This window comes from Oryzias latipes, chromosome 14, assembly GCF_053564925.1.
Source record: "Oryzias latipes strain Hd-rR chromosome 14, Olatipes_Hd-rR_3.1".
Classification (NCBI taxonomy): Eukaryota; Metazoa; Chordata; class Actinopteri; order Beloniformes; family Adrianichthyidae; genus Oryzias; species Oryzias latipes.
In genome coordinates this window covers 585,988-611,980 of record NC_136250.1, presented here as the reverse complement: position 1 = coordinate 611,980, position 25,993 = coordinate 585,988, and the positions used below count along the sequence as shown (strand labels likewise).

The following is a 25,993-nucleotide window of genomic DNA, read 5'->3' as shown; positions in this document are numbered from 1 at the left end:
TTGGAAAAAGAAAATCCATCCTGCCTTTTTTGTACTGTTAGAGTTGGAAAAAAAGGTCCGTTGTTTGATGAGGCTTTTCAAAATAAATTTGTACGATACAAAACACATCTCACACATCTAAATCGTATAGAAATTGAATACATTACGTACAACAAACTGTTGTCAAATACGTGCTTTATACAACACCGCATCTGTGATAGATTTCTGAGGAACAAGCGGAACCGGAAGTAGGTTTTCATAAAGCCCACGAAGTAGAGGCTTAGAGGCTTGTGTTATTTGCTTCCGTCGACTCTTTCAAATATATGACATAAATACCGTGGATTTTATACAGAGCATGCAGAATCGTTGCGCTGTGCTGACATGCCCCAGCGGCAAAACGGACTTTCAGCCAATGTTCCGGTTCCCTCATGATCAAGAAAGGTAACAAATATTGTGGCGGGGCCTAATCCAGATCGATGTGTGAGACTGAGACAGTTCTGGTTTTCTGCATTCTGTACAGATCATTCATTTTGAGTTTCCTGATTGGGTTTCTTGGTCAACGATGTTTAGATTTAAATCTGGTAAATATGTTTGTCTTGGTATATTAAAAAAAAAACTTCAATTGTAGAACAGGTTTCAAAAGGTACCGCCATACGCGATTGTATGGTAGCGACTGTTCCCCGATGAATTAAAATCGTGGTTTTAACATTTTTTTAGCATTATGAGCGTTGAATAATTGGTTAATTGAATTTTTTAAAGAAGTCATGAAAATAAGTTGTACAAAATTATAGTATTTCGCTGGAGTGTTTTTTTTTTTTTTTTTTTTTTTTTTTTTTTTTTTTTAAACATATAGGCTAGAGCGGGGGTCGGGAACGTTTTTGGCCGAGAAAGCCTTAAACCCCACATATTAATGTAATTTCGTGAGAACCATGCAATATGTTTAAAACTAAAAATACAAGTGAATGTGAGCATTTTATGTAATTATAACACTTCTAAAGTACAATAAGTCTGTGGATTCTTTTTAATAACATTGTTATTGAGTTTAACTGGGTGGTTGTTGGGTGGCGTTCTAAGTTCCGGAGTTCTTGAACGCATCAAGCAGAGATGCTGATTGGCCCTCAGTTCTGTCGCTCAGCCGATTGTTGATTTTGGACCAATGGAGTTCAGCTATGAGCCGAATAAGGAAATAGGTGGGCTGGTGGTGAGAATATAAAGTTGGGGGGGCGCTCTCGACAGGAGAGATTCAGGAGTTGCTGAATAGGTTTTACGGTGTTGGTTACGGCCTGCAGTAACCACAATAAAGAACTTGAAAGACATTAAGTCTCCGTGCCTCAGTGTGGGAAAGGGACGCTACATTATGATGTTGCTATTAAATGATGAATATTTCTTAGCATTAATGTGACTCTGGTGCTGCATGGTGGTTTTGCTGATGGTCTAGTCTGGTTGATACTTGGTGAGTTTTAGCTTCATGCAGGCATTGAGACTTTCATCCGTTAATTGTGATCGTAGATTTGGTCTTAATGTTCTTTAGATGTGAGAAAGACTGCTCACATGCACACGTGGAGCCAAATATTGTCAGTAAAGCAATACTCACACGGTGCAGTGTGTGGTATGTGACGGGCAGCGTGTTCTACTCAGAGCGCCGCCTCACCTTGCTGCCTGTGCCCACTACCCCTCCCCTTTTCAAAGACGGGAGCCCGCATCTGCCGGGACGGCAATCCACAGGTTTCAACCGTTACAGATTTGGGGATTTGATTTGTTTTTAGGCAAGACAAATGAAACTGTTGAAAATGACAATCAGGGCTCCAGACTAACTTTTTTCACTAGGAGCACAGTGGCCCCTAACTGAAAATTTTAGGGGCACAACCAGAAAATTTAGGGGCGCATACCGTAAATCAACATGCTAACCAAATCTACTAATTTCCACTGTATTACTAATAAATACTTTAATAATAGATGCAGAAATTAAAATGTGATGTTTCAAATTCAGTGTCACATTTTATTCTGCACTTTTGAAGATGCAGGTAAACTGACAAAAGCATCGCTGTCATGACAGTACAAATAAGTAAAGAAAACTGATGGAAATTTATCTTTGTGACACCAAATAGGTGCAGCCAGGATGCACAACAAGCGTGTTTGAGATCACCCAGGTGAACTCAACGCTGCGCAGATCACCTGGTGGGTGACATATATTTTTGTTTTTGCTCCAACATCACCTGTCAATCATCACAAAAATATCGGGAGAAAGGGGTGGGAGCAAGGGGCAAACCTACCCGGACACAGCTGGAAACTGAACTGACTGAAAGCTGCCCTACAGACTACAAAACAATGCATTATGGGACATGTGTCCTGATGGTTTTTGTAGTGGAGTGATTAATTAAAATAATTTAAAATACCAATTCATTAAAAAAGGCTACATACATCACAAAACATTAAAATAATCATAAAATATATAATAACACAGATCACACTAAGGGGGAGAAGAATATTAAAACTAAATTGAATGTTAAGGACAACTCCATCTTCCTGTCCTCCTTTAGTCTCGCTGCAGATTCGCCTTCATCTCACAGCCCCACCCCCCACCCCACCCCACCCCACCCCCGCCCAAACGATCCAGGCGAGCCGCCGGTTCATCTCAAACACGTCTATCGTTTGATTTTCCCCACGTATTTTCAGTGTGTCTAAAACTAATGTTGTTTTTGCTCGAGCGTGTTTAAAGTTCAAGCCCCGTTAGCTGTCACGCATGTAGGTGTGGGATATTTAATCTCCTCAACTGACCCGACTCCCGCGGGACGGGAGCGGTGTGCTGCCGTAACCCGTTTGATGCACCGCCGTAACCGTAACCAAAACCTAAACCTTCCTCCGGGACTGTGCGGCCCAGAGAAAAGTTCAGCACGGACTGCATACACTAGCCGCAGGTGGGAAGAACGAATCAATAGTTCGCTTATTCATAGCTCAGACGCACACATATCAGGTTGTGATGATTCCTTCCCACAGATGTTTACGCGCGCTCGATTATCTCTAGGCCCCTCCCCCTCCACGCATTTAGCCACTCACAGTGGCTTTCCCTATTCTTCTCACACGCAGTGGCCGCCTCACAGACGGGCATCACGCGAGTGTGTGCTCGTGTTTAATGAATATGTGCGCTCGCGTCTCATTGATTATTTCATTGATCATTGACGTGCCCCTTCAACGTTTGATGTATAAAAAAATACAAAGGGTGGGGGAAGCAAATTTACTGCTCGCACATGTGCGACTGGATGTAAAATTCAGTCGCACACTCTCAAATTTTGGTCGCAAAATGCGACCAAATGGTCGCAGTCTGGAGCCCTGACAATTGTCATTGTCACATCTGATCATCTCACCAGAAGGACCTTTTTCTGCAACAAAGCCAGTAAGCTTTATCTGGAGTCACAATCTTCTTTTCCCACAAACAAATAGCAGCCTCCATCCAGAAAGTGTTAATCTTAAATTCTTTTAAATATGTCTCCATCATAAGAAAAATGCTATAAGAACATGTCAAAAAACCAAAACACAATTTTCATTGGAGTAGGTCTTCCAGCACCTGGGGTCAACAGTCCAGAACCACAGAGTGTGGGAAAGGGGTGAAGAGAATTGTGAAATCATGTTGTAACAGATGGGCGAACGATTCTGGTGTAATGTGTGAGAAGAGTGTCAGCAAAAATAAAGGTGTAGAAGACTATTTTGACAACAGCCATGTTGTTGGTTTAGAGACAGTGGCTCTGAGGAAGAGGCAGAGTGACTAGGATGGATAGGGACAGGAATGAATCAATCAGAAAAACGGCTAATGTGTTATTGTTTCATTTTCAGATCGGGGGGGGGGGGGGGGGGGGGTGTGCAGGGAAACAGATTGAAATGATTCGGACTCGTTGAGAAGAACATTCATTCATTATGTTAATAAAAGGATTCTAAGGGTGGAGCTACCAGGAAAGAGTCGCCAATCTGAGGCACTGGAGCCACCTATCCATCCTAGTGTCGGAACTGATGTTATCTGGTTAAAGAAACATTAAAGGTTACTTCTTAGCAATGATTTAACTAATTAGTATCCTTTATGAAGTTATGGCTGAAGTGCTTGTAGACTAGAAAAATAAAAGTGTAAAATCTATATCAAGAGGCTTTGTGAACAACCTCTGAATGCACAGATTACACTTTGGTAACTTTGGTAAAATGTTTGATCTTCTGTAAAGTTTGTTTATAATTTAGAAACGCTTAAAGCATGTACTATCCTATACTGCTAAATAGTCTTTAGTTGCTGTCCAGAAAGAAGTTGCTAAAAAGAATTATTTGGGATCATAAACGAATGAGGTCCAGTCTATATTCAGGTTAACAGCAGTAGCAAAGAGAGGAAAGGTTGACGAGACTTTAAGGTAAACATGGTGTATTAAAAGAAAATGGCATATTTGACTTGCTTAGTTTAAGTTTTTGTTACAGTACATTAGCTTTTGTGGGAGGATCTTATGCTGCTGAGGGTGTCTAATTTATGGTATGGCCCTTTGTCACAATTAAAAAAAAAAACAACTTAGTTTTGAATACATTATATTTCGATATATTCTTGACAAAACGGTTCATTTATATTAAGCATAAAAGTAACAGCATCATAAATGCATTACAGTGTTGTATTTTTCTAAAGGAGAAAACAAGGTTTTAGGGCTTCTCCTGGGTTTTGGTCAGAAAACAATTGTATTGTTGAAAGTTAGAGCGAGTTGGTGTGAGTAAGGGAATGCAAAGGAAAGGATTAAAGGCATTCCTGAAAAAAAGACTCATAATTGTGTTATCTTATGAACTGAGACAATTGCAACAGTAGCCGCGGTTACATGGGCAGAATATCTTGATCGGATCAATGGTCGGGTTGAAATTCACCCGTGCATATGGGATCAGAAAACCTTTTTCCTATTAGAACAAACGTTCCCATGGCTCACACTTTCGGTCGGAATGAATCATTTGGGTATGTGCAGTAGTGTTGAAAACTCTCGGATGAGGAAATAGGTCCCGTTCTAAACAAACAGCTGCCATAGACATTTATTTTATGCAGCAGCTCGGTAAAATACGAGACGATCTTCCAAACGTGCTTTTGTTAATGTCATGAATAGTATGAAGCGCCTGTTCGCTCATGGTTTTATTTAGTCGGTGTGATCAGTGCTCGAAGAAGGGTTAGGACAGGCTATAAACACAGGCTAACAACATTAGCCTGATGGACACAAAATCCAGGACCATAAAACGCTGCAATCTGCATCTTTTTTTTTTTTTTACTTGTCCTGTCCAACAGCTAGGCAGGCAGATGAGAGCTGAGGGCCTCTTGTGTTGGACATATTTTACTTTAACAACATGGGTTATTAATCTTCAGACGAACCAAAGGTATGACTGAATAAACCCCTTTTATAATTGAGGCCAAACTTTATTCATTTCAACCATGTTTGAAAATCTTTGGTGCTGGACCGGACGGAAAAGGAAAGAAGGGAAGAAGAGGGAGGGATGTCAGGGGGGGGGGGGGGGGGGGGGGGTGATAGTGAGAGGGGGGGGTAAGACCATGAAGCAGCATAGAGCAGACAGGTTTACTTAGGGCTGCACGATATGAGGAAAACTCGCGATATGCGATATTGGTGATTAATATTGCGATAACGGTATAATTTGCGGTATATAAACAAACAGCAAAACAACCAAAAACATCATTTCCATTTCACTGCAACAGTTTAAAAATTATACTCCAAATGACCCTTGTCGACGTAGGAGGCAAACATCAAACATAAAAGGGCTCATCTGATTGATCAACAACGTAAACGGGTCCCTTCCGATTGGTTAAATGCATAAAGGGATTTATTTCATTTGTTCAATATTTCAAGCTGCCATGAGTTTGTTTTAGCACATTTTAGGTAACCATTTATTGCGATTTTCGCCATTTTTTGCGGTATGCATATTGCACAGCTTGATGTTGCGATAACGATAAATTTGCGGTATATTGTGCAGGCTTAGGTTTACTGGTTGTTTATCATTATGGTACGGTTCAAATGTAGTACAAAAAGGGCGGGGCCTGTTCACACACACTCAAATATTATCAACACACCTGCTAGCTGCAAAAAATGTTCACATGTCAACATGTACACAAAACAGATAGTGTTCACGAACGCATACCTATGCCTTTAAACCAACTAGTGTGAAATCTTTCATTCATTCAATCATGCAAACTATTAGTGCAAAGGTGAGCTAACACCTGTGCTCAGGTGAGTGTTTATGTTCTTCTAAAATGGATGGTGGAGTGTGAAAAGAAAGAGGAGGAGCGCCCAGCCACCCCCACACCCAGACCCCCGCTGCAGCAGCAGCGGCAGCCGGAATTCCCCCAACGCCACACGGGAACAGGCAGGGAACAACCGCCCCCCGGGCGACCAAGACCGCCACCCAGGCCAGGGCCAGCAGGACTGCCGCGAGGCCCCCAGAGCCAGAGAGGAGGGAGGCACGGAGGGAAAGAGAGTGCCGCCCCAGCCCAGCCAGGAAAGCAACCCCCCCGCCGCGCCGGAAGAGCCCAACGCAGGGCCCCACCGGAGAATGACGCCCACAGCCCCAGACGAGCACCCCACCACCACCCAGGAGTTACGGGCATCCCCCCGCCCCAACCCCAGGTACGAGCCAGGACCCCCCAAGGGAGACCCGCTCCGCACTCCAGGCAGCCACCCACCCGGCCCACGGTTGGTCCAGGGAGGAGCAAGGCAGGGGCCCGCCACCCCCGCCCAGGAGGGGGGAACCCCGGGGAAAAAAGGGTGGCCCACAAGGGGTGTTATAAATATGGCCCGACCAGGCTCGGCCATGTTGGAAGTTTGGCGGGGCCCAGCGCTCAGGGGCAAGGACCAGGACCCACCCCCCAGGGACACGAACACCCCCGGCTCAGGTGTAATATGAAGCCCCCCACCGTGCGGAGAGAGCACCGCCGGGCCCAGGGAGCCGGCACCCAAGGGACACGGCCGCCGTCGCCAAGGGGCCCGCACCCCCCACCAGGGAAGGGGTAGGGGACAGATGGACCCAGCTCCCACCTTCCTTGCAAAATGTGTGTGCGTGTATGTGTGTTTGAGAGGGTGTGTGTGTGCATGTGTGTGTGTTTATGTTGGAATGTATATATTGAAGGGGGAGGGGTGTGTGTACTAAGGGGGGTGCAGTTAAAATTGGCGAGTAGGGCACTAAGGGGACATCTCCTGATTACTCACAGTGATGTCCAAGCACCCCCCCTACCAAGGACCCTACATGTCTAAGGTGTAAATAAAACCGAAAGAGGGGGGGCCCACTCCATACGGCAACCATAGGAGGGGGGCCACTGCCAAGTAGCCCCCCCCCCAAGGCGCATCGCAGGCTAGACCCCCCCACCCCCTCACCCTAATATGAGGTTATATGAGGAAAGGGGGTAAGTTGGGGACAGCTGGTAGACTGTCCCCCGGTGGTCAAACAGCTGTCCCCCCCCCCCCCCCCCCCCCAGCAAAGGGGCCAGGGCCACCCAGCCCAGGGGCCCCAGCCCAGGGGCCCCACCCCCGGAGGCGCCGACACCCCAGGCCCGGCACCACCCACCCCACACAGAGAGAGAGGAGCCAGAAAACGTTGCCCCCCCCGGAGCAAGCCCAGTACCCCACCCCCAGACGCCGGCCCTAGAGGAGCTCTGGTCAGGCCTTGACGGGACCGAGGAGGCCAACCGGCCGAGGCAACCACTGATTGCTTCAGCGGAGACCCCGACCCGTTAGCCCCCCCGACCCGTACCAATAATGCCCCCTCCCCCCCAGAACACCCCCCCACAGGACAGGGCCGACAAGCCCCCCACCCCAGACCCCACAGCCGAAGCGGATGACACCCAGAGCGACCGGGGGCCCCGAGAGGGTAGTCCCGTCCCAGAGCCAGGGAAGGGCCGATCCCAGCCCCAGGTGCAGATGGGCAGCCCATCCGGCGCCGCTGCCCCCCCCCCCCCCCCCCCCCCCCCCGAGCAGGGCCCCCCGCCAACCCCCTCCCAGCACAGGCAAAGGGACCACTCCCCCAAGCCAAGCCAGCCCACCCCCCCACCACGCACCCCCACACCCAAGCCCAGAGGACCACGCAGCGCCCCAGCCGGCCCCACCCAGGCACCGGACCCGACCAACGGAGCCCCCACCGCCCCCGCCAGGCACCGGAGGCCCCGACCCCCACCCCAAACCACGGCAGAAGGGCAAGGAGCAGCGACGACCAAGCCCCCCACCCCCTAAGCCATGGTGTTAACCACAGGAGACCAGAGAGACTGAATTCTTTCAAAGTTACTTGAGCTTTGGGCTGACATTTTTTCCAAGCTGATATGATCAAACAGCAGATTTCTGTGTTGACTTATGTTTATATTTTTCTTGTTTTTCCAATTTATTAAAATAGTTTTTTTGGCAATACAAAGAGTTATGAAAATGATAGATGCTAATCCTTCTTCTATATCGATGGCACTCATGTCACCGAGCACACAAAGTGACCGTGAGGCCGTGATTGAAACCTTAAGCCAGACTGATAAATCGGCACATACCTGCTGCCAGAGAGCCTGGACAGGAGTGCAGAACCACAGTGCGTGCATGTAGCTGTCGGGTAGATTATTATCACAGTGTTCGCAAATGTCTGAGTTACTGAGACCCATCTTGAACATCCTCTGTCCAGTGTAGTAAATTCTGTGAAGAGTTTTGAGATGGATTAGCTGCAGATTTGGACTTTTTGTCAGTTTAAAGGTGTTTAGACTGAGTTCTGACCAGAAGCTTTCATCTGTGCTGATGCTCAAATCTGCATCCCATTTTTTTGTTGGAAGGGCAATATTGTTATCTAAATTACATAAAAGTTTGTATATTTTGGAGAGAGTTCTATTCATTGAAAAATTAATCAGAGTGGTAACTACATCTGGTAGCTTTAAATCGTCGTCTTTAAATTTATACTTTTTAGTAATACTTGATTTAAGTTGCTGATATTCCAAGAAGTTATTTATTCCATGTTTGTCTTGAAGTTCCTGGGGAGTTATGAATCTTCTATCAATAATTACGTGCTCTAGTTGTTTTATGCCCCCTGCTTGCCAAGCTGGGAAGTGAATCATTTTTTTGTCAATAAGGATGTCCGGGTTGTTCCAGATGGGTGTCATTTTGCACGGTTGAATTGATGATTTTGATATTTTGAGAAATTTCCCACCAAGCTGTTAAAGTGGCATTTATATTAATGCTTTTGAAACAATCCTGTTTTTTAACTGTTTGGCTAATAAATGGTAGCTGTGACAGGTTGATCTTTCCACATAACGCCTGTTCCAAGTCTAACCATGCGTTGGTTTCTGGATTATTTTTTAACCATTTTAAGATGTATTGTAATCTATTTGCAAGAAAGTATTTGTGGAAGTTAGGTAATTCTAATCCTCCACAGCTTTTTGCAGATTTTAAAGTTTTTAGACTAATTCTTGCAGGTTTGTTGTTCCATAGAAAGCTTGATATGGATGAGTCTAATGTTTTGAACCATTTTAATGGCGGTTGTGTGGGAATCATTGAGAAGAGATAATTAACCTTGGGTAAGATTTTCATTTTAACCGTGGCTACCTTGCCCATAAGGGATAGAGGCAGGTTGGTCCAGCGTGTTAGATCGTCCTGTATGCTTTTCAGTAATGGGGTGAGGTTTAGCTGCACCAGTTCTGATAGTTTGGGGGAAAAGTAGATACCCAGATATTTGATATTTCCTGTTTTAACTGGAATTGTGAGTCTTTGTTCCATATTCCTGTTGAGTGGTAATAAAACAGACTTATTCCAATTAATGGAATAGTCTGATATGGAGGAGAATTCATTTATGATCATTGCTGTTTCATTTACAGAGTGTAAATTCCTTAACCGTAATATGTCATCCGCATAAAGACTAATTTTATGATGGCTGTGTTTGGTTTTTATTCCTATAATGCTCTCATTCTGTCTTATTGCTGCAGCTAAAGGCTCAATGAATATAGCAAAAAGAGAAGGAGAGAGTGGGCATCCCTGTCTGGTTCCTCTTCCAAGAAAAAAACCTGTTTGAAGTCTGTTTATTAGTTCTAACTGATGCATTGGGGTTGTGATATAATATTTTGATCCAATTGATGAATGCTTCTCCAAAACCAAACTTATGGAGGGCGGCAATAAGGAACTTCCAATTTACTCTGTCAAAGGCTTTTTCAGCATCCAGCGATAGTACCGTCATTTCCTGGTTTTCAATGGTGGCAAAGTCTATTATATTAACTAGTCTACGGACATTATCATCCGAGTGTCTGCCTTTGATGAATCCAGTTTGGTCGAAGTGAATTATGTGAGGAGTGATTTTTTCTATTCTCTGTGCTAGTGCTTTGCAGATAATTTTTACATCTGCATTGATTAGAGAAATAGGGCGATAGCTTGAAGGACTAGTGGGATCTTTGTCTGGTTTTAGAAGAAGAATTATGTTGGCTGAGTTCATGTTAGGTGGCATTGGTTGGCTCTCATTAATAGATGTGACCGTTTTATAAAATGTTGGTGCCAGTTGTTCCCAGAATTCTTTATAAAACTCAGCAGGAAAGCCGTTAGGCCCTGGTGCTTTACCATTGGGCATAAGTAACAGAGCTTCATGAAGTTCAGACAGCGAGAGCGGAGAATCTAAGTTTGTGATTTGATCCTCATTTAGCCTGGGTAGGTTTACATTATTAAGAAATGAGTCAATACTTTGCTCTGACGGATTGATCTGCGGTGTGTACAAGTTTTTATAAAAGTTTTCAAATGCGTTATTAATCTTGAACGGGTCATGAGTGACATTTCCTGTTTGGTCCGTAATAGAGGTGATTGATGATTTTTCTCTATTAATTTTAAGCTGATTAGCCAGAAATTTGCCAGATTTATTAGAGTTTTCAAATCTTTCAAGTCGTAGCCTTTGTATTTGAAATTGTGTTTGTTTATTAATGATGTCATTTAACTGCAGCTTTAAATTTTTCAGATCTCCCAGAATGTGTTCCTGTGCAGAAGCAGCATAAGCAGTCTCCAGGGTTTTGATTTTATTTACTAATTTTAATAAATCTGTTTCCTCTTTACGTTTTCTGTGCATTGAATAAGAAATGATTTTCCCTCTCATGACTGCCTATGCTGTTTCCCAAAGAATGCACGGTGGGATGTCTGGAGTATTGTTGAAGTCTAAGAAGGTTGCCCACTCTTTTTTAAAGAATTCAAGAAATTCCTGGTCCTTTAACAGAGACGTATTAAACCTGATTGTTTGAACAGTTTCTAAGGACTGAGCGACATTTATTTCTGCTTCCCCAAACTCGCTGCGTGAGCTGGCGGCTCTCCTGAGTCCTGCAGCCGCCAACCCAGAGCGGCGGGACGGCTCGCAGTCTGAATTCTCCCACACATAACAAAACAAATCTAAAAAACGCACACCGAACAAGCCTCCTCTTCCCATCAGACACGAAGTAATTAATCCAGCTCCTCTGCCCACTCGGGTGCCAGTGGACCGAGTGAGCATCGGGGGGGGGTACGAAGTGCTCCTGCCCCGCATCTCCCCTCGTGAGGGGTGAAAGAGAGGGGAGAGCCAGCGGGGCGAGAGCGGAGCGGCGCTTTGCGCTGGGCCTCCGCAGAGCAGCTGGTCGGTCCCGTATGCGCTCCAAAGCTTTCTCTCAGTGAAACACCGTCTATGCATGACGTAAACCAGAGCAGTAGTGACACACGATCGAAATGACCGTTTACATGTTCCACGATCGGATAAACGATCGGTATAACCCACCTATCTCCATCGGAAAGAAATTCTGATCCGAACGAGTCTGACCGGGGCAGAGTATTCCGAACGGCGCGTTTACATGACGCATTTTCTTTCCGATCAGGCGTTCATTCCGATTACTTTTGCCCGTGTAAACGCAGCTAATGGCCTGCAAAATTGTGTAAATGCACAGATTTTAGGTTAGGTTTGTGTGTGGATAAATGTAAAATTTTTCAAAAGTTTTTGTTAAATGCTGCACGTTTTACTACAGTCAAAAAGAATTCAAATGTTTTTTGTTTGTTTTTTCCAGATCCAGGAGGTGGGTTGAAAAATGCCAGGGAGAAAATCTCATCGGCAAATCCCCAGAGCAGTTGTACAGATACTACAGAATCTGCAAAAGACATTTTGAGACATCTGCATTTGACTGTGTAAGTTCTTAATGGAATGAATGCTACTGTCCAGTAATGTTTTTGTCTTAAAAACGATGAAAACATTTTTTTTGATTAATTGATTAAAGCACAGGTTTTGACCAGGAATTGAATTTCTGTCTTTTTTGCTCTTAACAACATAGTTTTTACACTTTGCATGCTGTGGTTACAGGATGCTGATGGTGCAGTCTTGAAGAAAGATGCCGTACCTACTATTTTTGATGCATCAGTCCCACCTCAAAGCAGCCAGCTGAAGCACAGCAAAGATGTGGTGGGTAATTGAGATTAGCAGTGAGAAGGATGTCTAGCTTCTGACCAGAAGGATTTAAAGAAAAATAACCGACATGAAATATTTTGGGCATATGAGTTGCATTACCTGCAAAAATGTGTGAATGCCAAGGGCAGAAATTAATCACTAAAGAAGCTGAAGCCATTAGCTGCAGATGCTTAGAATCTCAAGGCAAATAGCCTATTGCTAAATTAGTTGAAGTAGGTAAAGTCCCACTCCAGTAGTTTTTTCATCTATTGTAAAAGCGTTCACAGTGCTCTTTAAATACGATAATGCAATTTTTAACCAAAATAAAAGAAACCCGGAGAACAAAATTATTTGAGTCAGATTTTTCTGTGGAACTGCAAATAAGACGCTTCGAAAAGAAAAATATCCAAGCTAAGTGTTTATACCCTGCATGACTGAAACTTGAGCTGGAGTTAGAAAAAAAAATACTATCAAGTGCTGCTGACATTTAGAGAAAAACTGAATGTTGAGGTGGACCGAGAGGGGGGAGGAGGAGAAAATTGAGGAGAGACTGACTGACTGAGGTGGACCACTGATTAGAGGAGGGAAAAAAAAGACTTATGCTAACAGCATCTGAACGGAAGGCCATGATGGAGAAAGGGGCTTACAGATTTAAGGTACCAAAATAAAAAATGATGGTACAAAATATAGTTGGTCACAAAACATATACAAATTCAATGTATAATAAGTAATGACAGCGAGCTGTCTTTGTTTATGTGCAAGAGGTACTTACTGAAACAAATTTACATTAATGGGTACATCTGGTCAAAATAGTGCTATGCACTTTCTTTTTTTTAAAAAGTGACGCTTTCACGCGTGGTGTTTTTCGCGTTGGTGTGCACACTCACATTGGTGCCCTTTGTTTAGTCACGAGGCATTAAACATTGGCGAATATCGTGCGCGAAATTCGTCCTGGTGTGTACGGGCCTTAAGACGCTACTTTTGTCAAACGCTTACAGTCCTGCGGTTTATTCAGTGATGCGGCTAATGTATGGATTTATTTGGCGGCCACCTTGAGCGCTCCTTCAGTAACGGAGCGGAGGCTGAATGCATGATTCAACTCCGAGCAGCAAGCCAATTTGATTTCGACATACCTATAAACAGACAAACAGCATGGACCTACCTTCAGGTCTTAGACACTTCAGTCATGGTTCAACAAAAAGAAACATGCATGCCCAGCCGCATCCCACAATCCCTTGGTACCATTAGACCCAATGTGCACGTGACCGCCACTACAATATGATGCCGCTTTCAAGTTAAAAGCAATGGTTAAAAGCAGTTTGAAAAATTCCACCATCACCAATGGGTTTGGAAAAGCCAGTCAGCCGTGTGACAGAGAGAACAGTGCAAGCTCAGGAGAGAATTTACCTCTGAGTCACAGTGACACTACCCCATTATTAGCAGCTCCGTGATATAGGAGATGATCTTTTAAACATGCTTAAAATCCATAACTGAGGAACCTGTGAACAGAAGTGACGTCCATGCTGTTTGGCAGATGTGGCTATGTTCAAATACATTGGTTGACACAATGTTGACTCCTCCCACAGTGAGACCAAAAGTTGTCTCTAGAGTCAGAGTCAGAATATTCAGTGTCAGGCTGATCGTGTTGGTAACATCATGCGGCTTTCACACTGATGCGGCTTATGTGTGTACGAAGGGAACTTACCTGTTTAAATTGGGTGGATGCGGCCTGTAATTGGGTGTGCTCTATAACCCTGAAATTACGGTAAATCAGACCTGCCTTTTAAATGAATGTCTTAAACACAATATTGTTACGTCATGATAAAAAATTCAAATAGTAGAACAATGTTACTGATACTTATTACTTATAATATCAGAGGAATAAACAACCCAATTAAAAAAAAGCTTGGACAGCTAAAGAAAATGCAATTTTACTCCAAGACTCCTCCCTACTCCAAGAATCTCGTCTTTCAGTTAAAACATCAAAACTGAAGAGATAAGGGGTGGATCCAGTGTACTGTAACTTTCATGGCCAATGCAACAACTGAGGCGCAATTTTGCTTAGCAAATCCTTTTTTTATTTAAAAAAAGCATAGGTACTATCCCTGATCATAGGTTTAGTACAGGGGTCAGCAACCTGCGGCTCTTTCATCCCTGTGCTGCGGCTCTCTGTGGTTTTGTAAAATAAGTATTGCGTTCTGAGATTGTCGCAGTGCCTTAAACACCGTCGGGATGTGCGGGCGGGCAGAAGGAGGAAAGCAGCGTGAACGCGCTGAGGGGGCGTGTCTGCGGCTGTGAACGCGGGCTAGAGTCTGTTGTGGGGAGAAGCCCCTCTGCAGACGGAGGCGTGCTTCAACGTCAATGTGTGCAAACGCATTGAGGCACGGCCACTGTATGTGATTTTTCATCACAGTAAAGGTTGGCATTCAAAAATACTAAGTGTCTCAGCTATATGAAGCTGGTCTGGTTTCTTCAGTAAGTGATGATCTGCTCTATTTGGGAAAAGGTTTTCTCAGTTCTCAGGAGCAAGTTGCTTGTGGATCCGGTTCCAGATGGAATTGTTTTCCTGCAGACTTTGAATTCTCTTTTCATTTGATCGATTAGTGAATTGGTTCCGGATTTTGCTTCTGTTACAAGAGTCACTCATTTCTGTTCGCGGTTGTGTTGATGATGTCTGTTCTAGTCTTCTTGTTGCACCTGGTGCTTTTATTCTATTCATGCGTTGCCCTGCTATGGAAGTGATTCTGTAGCATAATTAAAAATAAAACTCAAAACCAGAAATGCTTTTTCATTTTCAAAATGAAGCTGCATTTTTTGACTCAAAATTAAAATGAAAAAGCAATACTTCAAAATGCCTTTTCCTTTTCTATTTCAACACTGCTTATTCTGTCACTTAATTAAAATGATAAAGACAATAGTATTTGAGATTTGATTTTCAAAAATTTATCTGGTAAATGTGTAGCAAAATTCATTTAGGAATGTCTAATTTGACAATTAAAATAGATTAACAGAAATAATTTTTCATTTTCAAAATGTAACTGCATCAAATGACTCAAAATTTAAATGAAGAAGAAATATTTCAAAATGCTTTTTCATTTTATACTTAAAACCGCTTATTCTGTGTCATAATTAAAACGAAAATGCAAAGAGGGGATTGCATTTGCAGCATTTTCACATCCACCCTGCGAACATTGTCTCAATGTCTGTGTCTCTCAGCAGCCGGACACACGGAGAAAGCAGTGATGTCATCGCCCCGCCTCCTCGCTGCAATTGCTTTTTCGAAATGAATATTGAGGATTGAGAGTACTATAAAATATTTGTAAATAATTTAAGCCTTTTACTCTGTGAAGTGTATATATATACGGTATATGCAGTAAGCACAGGAAACCCCGTCGAAAACATGGTTGGAAGCCACTATCAGTGTTTCACAATGAAGGGAAAGATCTACCATGTTGTTCTAACTTATGTCCTATAAATTGGCTGTATGCAGACTACAAATACAACAAGTACTACAAAAATGCTAAAATAAATCGAGATTAATTAAAGCAGTTCAGACAATATTTATCATAGGTCACCAAACTTACATAAACTAATGACATTAAATGCAAACTCATCAATGTTTCTAAACTTAGATACTGGAAAGGCTTTTGAATGGGCAGAATGGATATGTCTTGAAAGGACACTATCAGAGATGGTATTTGGGAAACTATTTATTTGTTGGTTTAGATGCCAGTACTGCTATTTCTTTTCCTTTCCGCTTTTTCCTTCAGGGGTCACCACAGCGAATCAGTTTCCTCCATCTAACCCTGTCTTCTACATATTCTCCTCTAACATTGGATACCTCCATGTCCTTGTTCACTGCATCCACAAACCTCCTCTTTGGTCTTCCTCTAAACCAGGGGTCGGCAACCGGCAGCTTATTCATCCCTGTGCTGTGGCTCTCTGTGGTTTTGTAAAATAACTATTATATTTTAAGATTGTCGTGATGCCTTTAACACTGTCTGGATGTGCGAGCGGGCAGGAGGAGAAGAACGTGCAGAGGGGGCGTGTCTGCGGCTGTGAATGCCGACCAGAGTTCGTTATGGGATGGAACGTTCTTCTAAAGAGACAGTCAGACTCACTGTTTATGACTCCAGACCCTGCAAAAAACTAACTGCTGCTTCGTAATGAAAAAAAACAAAACTTTATTGAGTTTACCGGATTTTATGAAAAGTTAAAGAAAAAAATAGAAAGGAGTCTGCATCAAAGTGAATTTGTTTCCATCATCTCACTCATCTTAACTCTGGGTGTTTAACAGACGGAAAAGTCTATTCAAGGTTGTGGAAAATGGACAAAAGATCAAAAGAAACATCAGCGTCCAGTTTAGAAAGAAACTCTCACAGGATAAAGGAATGCAGGCGGGGTCCAAAATTAACACTTGCTAGGTGCCAAATAAGACCAAATTTACTGTTGGAGGAGTAAAATTTGGAGCAACATTTGCCTCATGGCTAATTAATGTTGGTTGTTAATTAGCCTAGTCTTGTTAATTATCTTATTCGTGGATTTCATCCAACTCCTTTTGCCTTTCTCATAAACATTCAATGCCTCCGATGCAATGTACACAATCATTTGTCTTTTTTTGTTAAGTTTTATGTGACGCTTAAGCGCCAAACAGAAGAATGTGTCCTTTAGATATGTCCAGCAGCAGCAGCAGTCCCTAGTTGCATTTACATGGACAAAAGTAATTAGAAAGAACGCCTTATCGGAAGAAAAATGCGTCATGTAAACACGCCGTTCGGAATACTCTGCCCCGATCAGACTCGTTCAGATCAAAATTTCTTTCCGATCGAGATAGGTGGGTTATGCCGATTGTTGATCCAATCGTTGTGCATCTAAACAGTTCATTTCAATCGTGGGTCACGATTGAAATGAATCGTAGACCTGGTTTTAGGTCTATGCATGACCTAAAACCAGAGTAGTCTCTGGTTTTAGGTCATGCATAGACGTTTTGCTCCAGAGAATGCTTGGGAGCGCAAACAGGATTTTGAACATGTGCATGTCGTTACGTGATGATCGCTAAATATCCCCAAAAAAAGATAAAGTACCCATTAGTAAAGGTGTTTGTTTTGTTTTTTTATTCTTGATGGCGACTTTTTCCCTAAGTCAAAGTTCGATGAAACTCCAGAGGTAATCGTAGAGTTATGTAGTGTCATGTATGTGAAATTTTCTGAAAATTTCTCGAATAAAAGTTCATTTTTCCAAATTGTGTGAAAATCGCGAAATTGCAGATTTCATCCATCCATCCATCTATCTTCGCTAATTTGGGGCCAGGTTGCGGGGGAACAGTCTAAGCAAAGATACCCATACTTCCCTCGCCACTTCCTCCAGCTCCTCTGGGGGGACCCCGAGGCGTTCCCAGGCCAGCCGAGAGATGTAGTCTCTCCAGCATGTCCTGGGTCTTCCCCGGGACATGCTGCTGGCCTTCGGGGACATGCCCGGAACACCTCCCAAGGGAGGCGTCCAGGAGGCATCCGGACTAGATATCCGAGCCACCTCAACTGGCTCCTTTTGATGTGGAGGAGAAGCGGTTCTACTCCGGGCTCTCCACGGTTGACCGAGCTTCTCACCCTATCTCTAAGGGAGCGCCCAGCCACCCTACGGAGGAAGCTCATTTCAGCTGCTTGTATTCAGGACCTCTTTCTTTCGGTCATGACCCAGAGATAATGACCATAGGTGAGTATTGGAATGAAGATCGGCTGGTAAATTGAGAGCTTTGCTTTTTGGCTCTCTCTTCACCACAATGGACCGATACAGCGACCGCATAACTACGGACGGTGCTCCGATCCCCCTGTCAATCTCACGCTCCGATCTTCCCTCACTTGTGAACAAGACCCCAAGGTATTCAAACACTTCCACCTGGGGTAAGGACACTCCACCCACCGAGAGATGGCAAACTACCTTTCTCCGGTCAAGAACCATGGCCTCAGATTTAGCGGTCCTGACCCTCATCCCAGTCGCTTCACACTCGGCTGCATACCTCCCCAATGCACACTGGAGGTTCCGGCTTGATGAAGCCAACAGGATAACATCTGCAAAGAGCAGAGAGGAAATCCTGTGTTCCCCAAACCAGACCCCCTCCGGCCCCTGGCTGTGCCTAGAATTTCTGTCCACAAAACCTATAAACCGAACCGGTGACAACCGGTTGACTCCTGCCGGAGTCCAACATGCACCAGAAACAAGTCTGACTTACTATGCAAACCAAGCTTTTGCTCCGGTCATACAGACACTGGACAGCCCCCTGTAAGGCTCCCCGGGCCCCATACTCCCAGAGCAACCCCCACAGGGGACAAGGTCGAGCGCCTTCTCCAAATCCACAAAACACATAAGGACTGGGTGAGTTAACTCCCACGAACCCTCCAGCACCCTGAACAGGGTGTAGAGCTGGTCCACTGTTCCACGACCAGGACGGAAACTGCACTGTTGTTCCTGGATCGGACGTCCGACTATCCTCTTCTCTCCTCTCCTCTCCTCTTCAGGAGAGAGGAGAGAAATTGTAGATTTCGGAACAAAATGGCTGCCAAACCTTAGGTCATGTTGCCATCCCGTAATGATTTCAAATCTTTGTTTGGATATCCCCGTTATATCGATTTCATTAGGCGATTCTAAAAATAAATCTGAATTTTTTTCCTTTTTAGCTGAGTCAGCATATTTTTTGCCACTGTTTTTTGTTTACCACGCCCACATTCCTTTATCGATCTTGGAGGGAACGATCTTGAAGGTGGTGTGGCCTAGGGTTGTGCCGATGGACGATACCATCGTCCATCGTGATGGGTGACTGACATCCCGATGGAGAGACACCATCGTGATGCCACGCCCCCGCCACGTTGCGAGTCGACACCATAATCCGCGGTTACATGTGCAAAATATCTTGATGGGATCAATGGTCGGATTAGAATCCAACCGTGTACATGGGCCCAGAAAAACGTTTTCAGAATATAACAAACTTTCACTAAGGTCACACTTTCAGTCGGAATAAATCATTCGCACATGCGCAGTAGGGTTTGACATACCGGAAGAGGATATAACTTCCGCCGAGTGGCTTTTTTTTTTTCAAACTTTATTGAATGTAACAATTCAATACAAAACAATGTTAAACAGCGCCGAGTTGACATGTCAGCTCGGTAATATACGAGACGATCTTCTAAACGTGCTTTTAACAATGTTACGGTTATTATGAAACACCTGCTCGCTCATCATTTGAATTTTAATCCGTGTGGTCAGTGCTTTTTCTGAACGGAGCCAGAAAGAAGCCAGGATCATTATTAGCAGTATGCTAACACGGGCTAACAACATTAGCTTTGGGTGGCGCTGCATCCTGGCTGCACGCAAACATTTGGGAATAACATCAGCCTTTATTTTGTCGGGACACGACTGGAAACACAAATCCACGTGATTTTTTGAACGGTTTCTAAGGACTGAGCGACATTTCTGCCTCACACTGCCGCTGTGTGTGCTGACGATCCGAGCTCTGCTCCGAGACACACACTTTTAGACCCGGTTCTGAGTTCGGTAGCTAGTTCCCCTAGAGCTGCGGGACGGATCGCAGTCCTAAATCTCCCACACATAGCGCTCATGTAACAAAGCACCCCCCCCCCCCCCCCTTCCCCTCAAACACAAAGCTGTAAGTCCGCGCTCCGCTGGTCCACTTGACTAATTAAGTGCAGGAGCGGACTACTTCTTTTCTATTTTGTTTGTTACTTTTTTGTTAAAGTCACTTCCCTCAGTTTATACTGGATCATCGCGGATGAGTCATTAGTTGGGAAATAAAATAAATAAAGTAATAAAGTAAAATAACGAATAGCAATTATATAAGACAGAAAAATTAAAAATAGCCCCCCCCCACGACGATATCATCGTCCATCCCGATGGTTGACAGCAAACATCGTCAACGGCCAATTTAGGGGACATCGCCCAACCCTAGTGTGGCCGTGCCATAATGATATCAAAACTTCCTTGGAATATCCCCGACATGTGTGTTTTGGTTTCGTAACGCAACAGCAATCCCTGACATCAAGGACCATATTGTTTTCGCAGTTAAAACTATTTCGGCGCATGTCAGTGAAAATGTGACCCCCGCCGCATACCCGAAAAGTCGAAGTGGGCAAACACCTAGGATAAATTGAAAAGGAATTTTCGACACAGTGAATGTCACCACCCCAAGACGATGATATCACGGCGAGCGATCCCGTAAAAAAATGAATGGGCCGAAAATCGCTTATGGGGCCGAAAAAACATTTAAAAATTCAGTTACGAAACCAAAACACACGGTTGGGGATATCGCAAAAAAGTTTTGAAATCATTATGGGACGGCCACATGACCTACAGCTTGGCAGCTCTTTTGTGGCGAACTCTGAGAATTGGCGATTTTTATGTTTTTCCACAATATGGGAAAACAGCATTTTTGTTTGAGCGATTTTCACGAATTTGCACACACTTGCTGCCAGCTTGAGTCTACAAACACCACAGAAGTGTTGTTGACCTTTGACCTTTGGAAAAGGCTGCCATCTTGCATCTTTAAGACGCTGAACAAAACGATGTAACACACAGCAAGATTGATAAAGGAATGTAGTAGGCAAAAAACGTTGGAAAATGTGCTGACTTAGCAAAAACGAAGAAATTCGTAATATTCTTTTGCGAACTGACAAACGAAAACAATATATCCTTGTCGGCGATATCCATAGGAAGTTTTGAATTCATTACGGGATGGCGACATGACCTACGGTTTGGCGGCCATTTTGTGCCAAAATCTACTATATCGACGAGTTTTAGTTTGTATCTGGTACTAAAAGTGATTTTTTTTTTTAATTCAAGATTGGGGGGCCTTCTCCCGAGGTCAAACGTCGACGAAACTCCAGAGATAGTTGTAGAGTTATGCTAGCGGCCGTGTGTATGTAAGGTATTTATGTATTGTGGTACTGAACCATTTCGGAACAGTAATTTTGGTTCGGTTGACGTTTGTACCATTTTGGTACACCCCCCCACCCCCCCCAATTAACTTTGCACCGAGGCGGAACTAATGTTAACCCTGAGTTTCTGGAGAGATGCTATTAGGTGACATACAGGACAGACCAAAAGTTTGGACACACCCACCTTCGCATATTTGAATGAGAAGCTGTGTCCAAACTTTTGGTCTGTACTGTAGGTGACAGTAGGGGTGTGGCGATAACCGCATCACTGCGGTGACGTCATCACCGCATCACAGCACTTTTTTTGTGTGAAAGTTTTTTTTTTTTTTAAAGTTGTCAGATCAAAAGTCAAAGTCAGCTTTATTGTTGATTCTTCACATGTGCGTCACATACAATGAATCAAAATTCCGTTTCTTACTCTCTCATGTCTGTTCAAGAGAAGAAAAAATAAATACATAAATAAATAAAAGGAAAGAAAAGAGACAATTTACAACATTAACTATTAGCTATTTAAGTGCGAGTGCACTTAAAGGGTCGTACACACCGGGACTAATATCGGCGCACGTTATTCGCCAGCGTTTTTCAACAGGTTTTTTTGTGTTCACACCCAAGCAATTTTCGCTGATGATGAGCCGAGTGAACATGCAAATTCATTCCCTGACATGTGGGTAGACCTCTGGGTAAAACCTACATTGGGAAAAGAGTGAGTTTATACCATTAGCTGGCCATTTTACAAATAATTTTCTGAACAACTTACCCTTTAGGATAAAAAAATGACTGCTTCACTTACCTGGGACTCAAGCTGACCAGAAACCCAGAAGAGCTCTTCAAATTAAATTTTACAGAGGCCCTAGAAAAACTTGAGGCTGATATTGGGACCTGGAAATTACTACCCCTTGATCATGATCGGCAGGGTGAATGCAATTAAAATGGTCAGCTTACCTAGGTTACCTTGTATCTATTTCAAAATGTACCAATTTATTTGAATTAGTCTTTTTTCAAAAAAGTGGACTCGATAATACTGCCATTTATTTGGGGCTTACAAAACACACAAAATAGCTAGAGGCTCACCTGGCTCACCTGCAGAAACCCTCTAGAGATGGTGGCCTGAGTCTGCCAGACTTCCGACACTGCTACTGGGCAGTTAACGCCAGGGCTCTCACCTACTGGAAGTGTGAGTATTCTGATGTGGAGACTAATCCTTTATGGGTGCAGCTGGAAGCTAACACTGTAGGAAAGTCTTTACTCCCAGCCCTTTTGTTTTCAAGCTCTTCCCCAATATCCAAAATACACCAACATAACTTTATTCTAAAAAATTCCCTTTGCATCTTACACCAAATAAGAACAGCATGTCAGGCTCCTAGTGACTCAATGCAGGCTCCCATATGCCGAAATCATGTATTTACCCCCAGTCAACAAGATGGAGCATTCACCAAATGGAATTCATTTACATTGCTTAGTTCCAGGTAGAGGATTCCTAAGTCCCATTTCTTTCGTTACCTTCAGGTCAGACACTGTCAGGGAGTGGTGTCCAAGTCTTGTCCTCCCTACTACACACCCCCTCTTTGAGGTCCTCTCACTTCCCCCTGACTTCAAGCGGATCGTATCTAAATTTGTTTCTTGCTTTAAATGCTTTTCAGATGCATATGCTAAAGATATTCGGCCATCTTTGGATGTTCTTTACAAAGTTCCCACTTGCCACAACATATACAGACAGCGCTACAGTTGGGAATGGTAGTGGCCAAAAAGCTAATTCTTCTAAACTGGAAATCAACAACTCGTCCCTCCTTTGAACATTGGTTTGCTGAGATCATAAATGCCATCGGGCTAGACAGGCTGAGGCCCTGCAGATTTGGTTCACAGTATAGACTCAACACTGTTTGGAAACGCTTTCTGCTTTACTACAACATAACTTGAACTACAACACCGAACAACAGGACTACAATTGAAGAGGTGCTGGATCTGGGTTGCAAATGTAATTTGGCATCTCCCTCTCTTGTACAAGTTATATCTGACTGCAACACTTATTTGTGTATTTGTTTATAGATCAGTATGGTAATCGGGTAAGCTTTTTTTATTTTATTTTCCTGAGAGCTAATAGTTCTATTATTTTTTATAGCAGTTCACCTACATTGGTCAATTTTATTTATTTTTATTGTTATTTTTATTTATTTTTATTTATTGTTATATAAAACCAATAAATGCATTTTGCAAGTCATTTTTTTTCTGCCTTTTTTGTATCTAAAAAATACACAAAATGTACCAAACCGAGCCCTATGAAATTCTGAACTGAACTGAATTGAGATTTTAGTGTATTGGTACACCCCTAATATGCATGTACAATATGTATGCATGGCTCGTACGTATGTGATATTTGAGACCTAATGTAACTTCATAATGTCTAATAAAGCCGTTGATTTTTCTGCTTTTTTATAGCCCAAAGATAATGAAATGGAGAAAATGGGGAAGAAAAGTAAGAAGACATTTTCATAATTTGACAAACAACTAAAAGACACTTTCTTTAAAGTATCACTAATGCCTTGTTTTTTGTTTTTGTTTTTTCTCTGTATTTTTTCAGAGGTCAAAACGATGCATGCAGAGACAGGTGTGGAAGACGTCCAGATGGATTTGGAAAAAGATGCAATTAAAACACATCTCGAGCATCTGTTTGAAGTTATTTCCCTTTTTGGACAGCAGGGCATTCCGCCAACAGCCTCTACTGGTAAAACAGATGATGACTTCAAGTCCAACAACTTCAGTTCATTTCTAAAACACCACCTTAACTGTGGAGATCTGGTGTTTAAAGAGCAGTATAATGTGTCAAAAACATTCTACAGCTCTAAAGCACTGCATCAGCTGATCGACGTGTGTGAGAAATATCTACGCAGTAGGGTGATAGAGGAAGTTAAACAGAATGGATATTTTTCCTTGATTACTGATGATCCGGTGAAAATCTCAGGAGAATTGTCCCTTCCTGTTTTTCTCCGTTATGTAGATCATTCTGCACGCCAGCAGGAGAAGTTTGTAGGATTCTTAAACTTTGAAGGAGACAAAGACACTATGGTAGAAAAGATGCTGTCAGAAATCACTGACAAATGGGGTTTAAATCTGGAAAAGTGTATAAGTCAGGCTCACTCTTGCTCAGGGACACATTTCCATCAACTTAAAATGTTCTCTGCCAAGCTCATGGAAAGACATCCTAGGGCAATTGTAACATTTAGATCTACTTGTGGCTTGAACATGTCGTTAGCTAAAAGTATGGCTTTGCCGGGTGTTGGGCTTGTCATGTCCACCTTTGAGAAGATTGAATCTTTCTTCTGTCAGTCACCTTTGCTGCAGGTGGAGTTTGAACATGCACTTTCCATGTTCTATTCAAATAAAGATAAAGTTAACGAACTGAAAGAAATCTGCAGAGGTAGCTGGACAAGAGGAGACAATGCATTTGAGGTGGCTCTGGAAATAATAGAGGCACTTCTGCTTTGTGTGGATAGTGTGCATGACAATGAGGACATGAGGTGGAATGACCAAGCCACACACATTGCCTTAGAGATCTCAAAAGCAATAACTGATTTTGAGTTCATAATGACATTGATAGTGCTGAAAAATGTTTTGGGAGTGACGCAGGCTTTTGGAAAAAACCTTCAAGGAATGGATGCTTATTTGGCTGCAGACAAATTAAAAGGTGTAGTTCAGACCTTAAAGGAAATGTTAGACAACGTGGATGTTTATAATGACTTTTGGACGAATGAGGCTGTCACACTTGCCACAGCAATGGAGATCCAAGTCAGAGTTCCTCGATCTTTCCTGAGGAAGCACCAACCAGAGTCCAGAGTCATTCAAATGCAGAAATACTTCATGGAACATCTGTCCATTCCCATTGTTAACCACATCATTAGTGAAATGACTGGACTTTTCTGTGAGGACCACATTAAGATTTTAAGATGTTTGTCTCTGGTGCCCATGGTCATAGAGCAGTGCAAGTCTTTACAACCTGAAGAAGAAAACTTCCAGATGTTTAGCAATGACATCCCCAATGCAAGCACCCTCTCTGCTGAGCTGCACTGTTGGTGGGTCAAATGGAGTAAAAAAAACAAAGAGTCTTCTCCTTCCAGCCTACATGAAACACTGCAGGTACCAGATGTAAAGTTCTTCCCCAACATGCTTGCGATTCTGAGATTTGTCAGCATTCTGCCCTCTCTGGTCATGGAGGATGGTTGTGATGTAGCATTCAAACGATTCAGAGCCTACATGGAGAACACTCCCGACAAATTTAAATCGAAGAGCCTAGCTTTTTTGAACATAAGCTTTGATGCTGGGTTTGATCTGGATTCAGTTGTTGATTTGTACATGAAAACCTACTGTGACAAACAGGATTACTCGTAGTCTCTCAAATTATAGGTTACATTTTTACATCTCAAATCTAAATAGATTATTGTTGTTGTTTTTTTTTACTGCTTTCGTCCTTTATAAGGTGTAACTAAAACTTACTGTGATGTTGTATTTGGTCATGATGTGTAATTGAAAATTTTTTTACATTATTTTTGTCTTAATTAAATTTGAAAATATATTATGCTTTGAAATGTCACACTTTTGTGTTCAATTAAAAAAGCTGGATTGTCGTATTTGTCTTCATGCTGCTATTTCTTTTTTTATTTTTGGCCTTTTTTAATTGTATT

At 43.0% G+C, this 25,993-nt stretch overlaps 1 protein-coding gene and 1 long non-coding RNA gene across 3 annotated transcripts; both read left to right on the top strand.

The window, feature by feature from the left end:
- Positions 1-212: 212 nt before the first annotated feature.
- LOC101164122 (52 kDa repressor of the inhibitor of the protein kinase) lies at positions 213-25,936 on the top strand. 2 transcript variants are annotated; one of them, XM_020700026.3, is made up of 6 exons: positions 214-420; positions 11,999-12,116; positions 12,289-12,387; positions 23,364-23,380; positions 23,754-23,790; positions 23,896-25,936. In XM_020700026.3, exons 1-6 carry the CDS (start codon positions 335-337, stop codon positions 24,085-24,087), a joined length of 549 nt encoding a protein of 182 aa, XP_020555685.2. In that variant the 5' UTR covers positions 214-334; the 3' UTR covers positions 24,088-25,936. The 2 variants fall into 2 exon arrangements, with proteins under 2 accessions (XP_078787156.1, XP_020555685.2); XM_078931030.1 differs by lacking the exon at positions 23,364-23,380 and having other exon boundaries at positions 213-420.
- Positions 15,515-20,240, top strand: LOC144983761 (uncharacterized). The gene is made up of 2 exons (XR_013647561.1): positions 15,515-17,302; positions 17,344-20,240. It is a non-coding gene; the product is annotated as an uncharacterized LOC144983761 (long non-coding RNA).
- Positions 25,937-25,993: the final 57 nt, after the last annotated feature.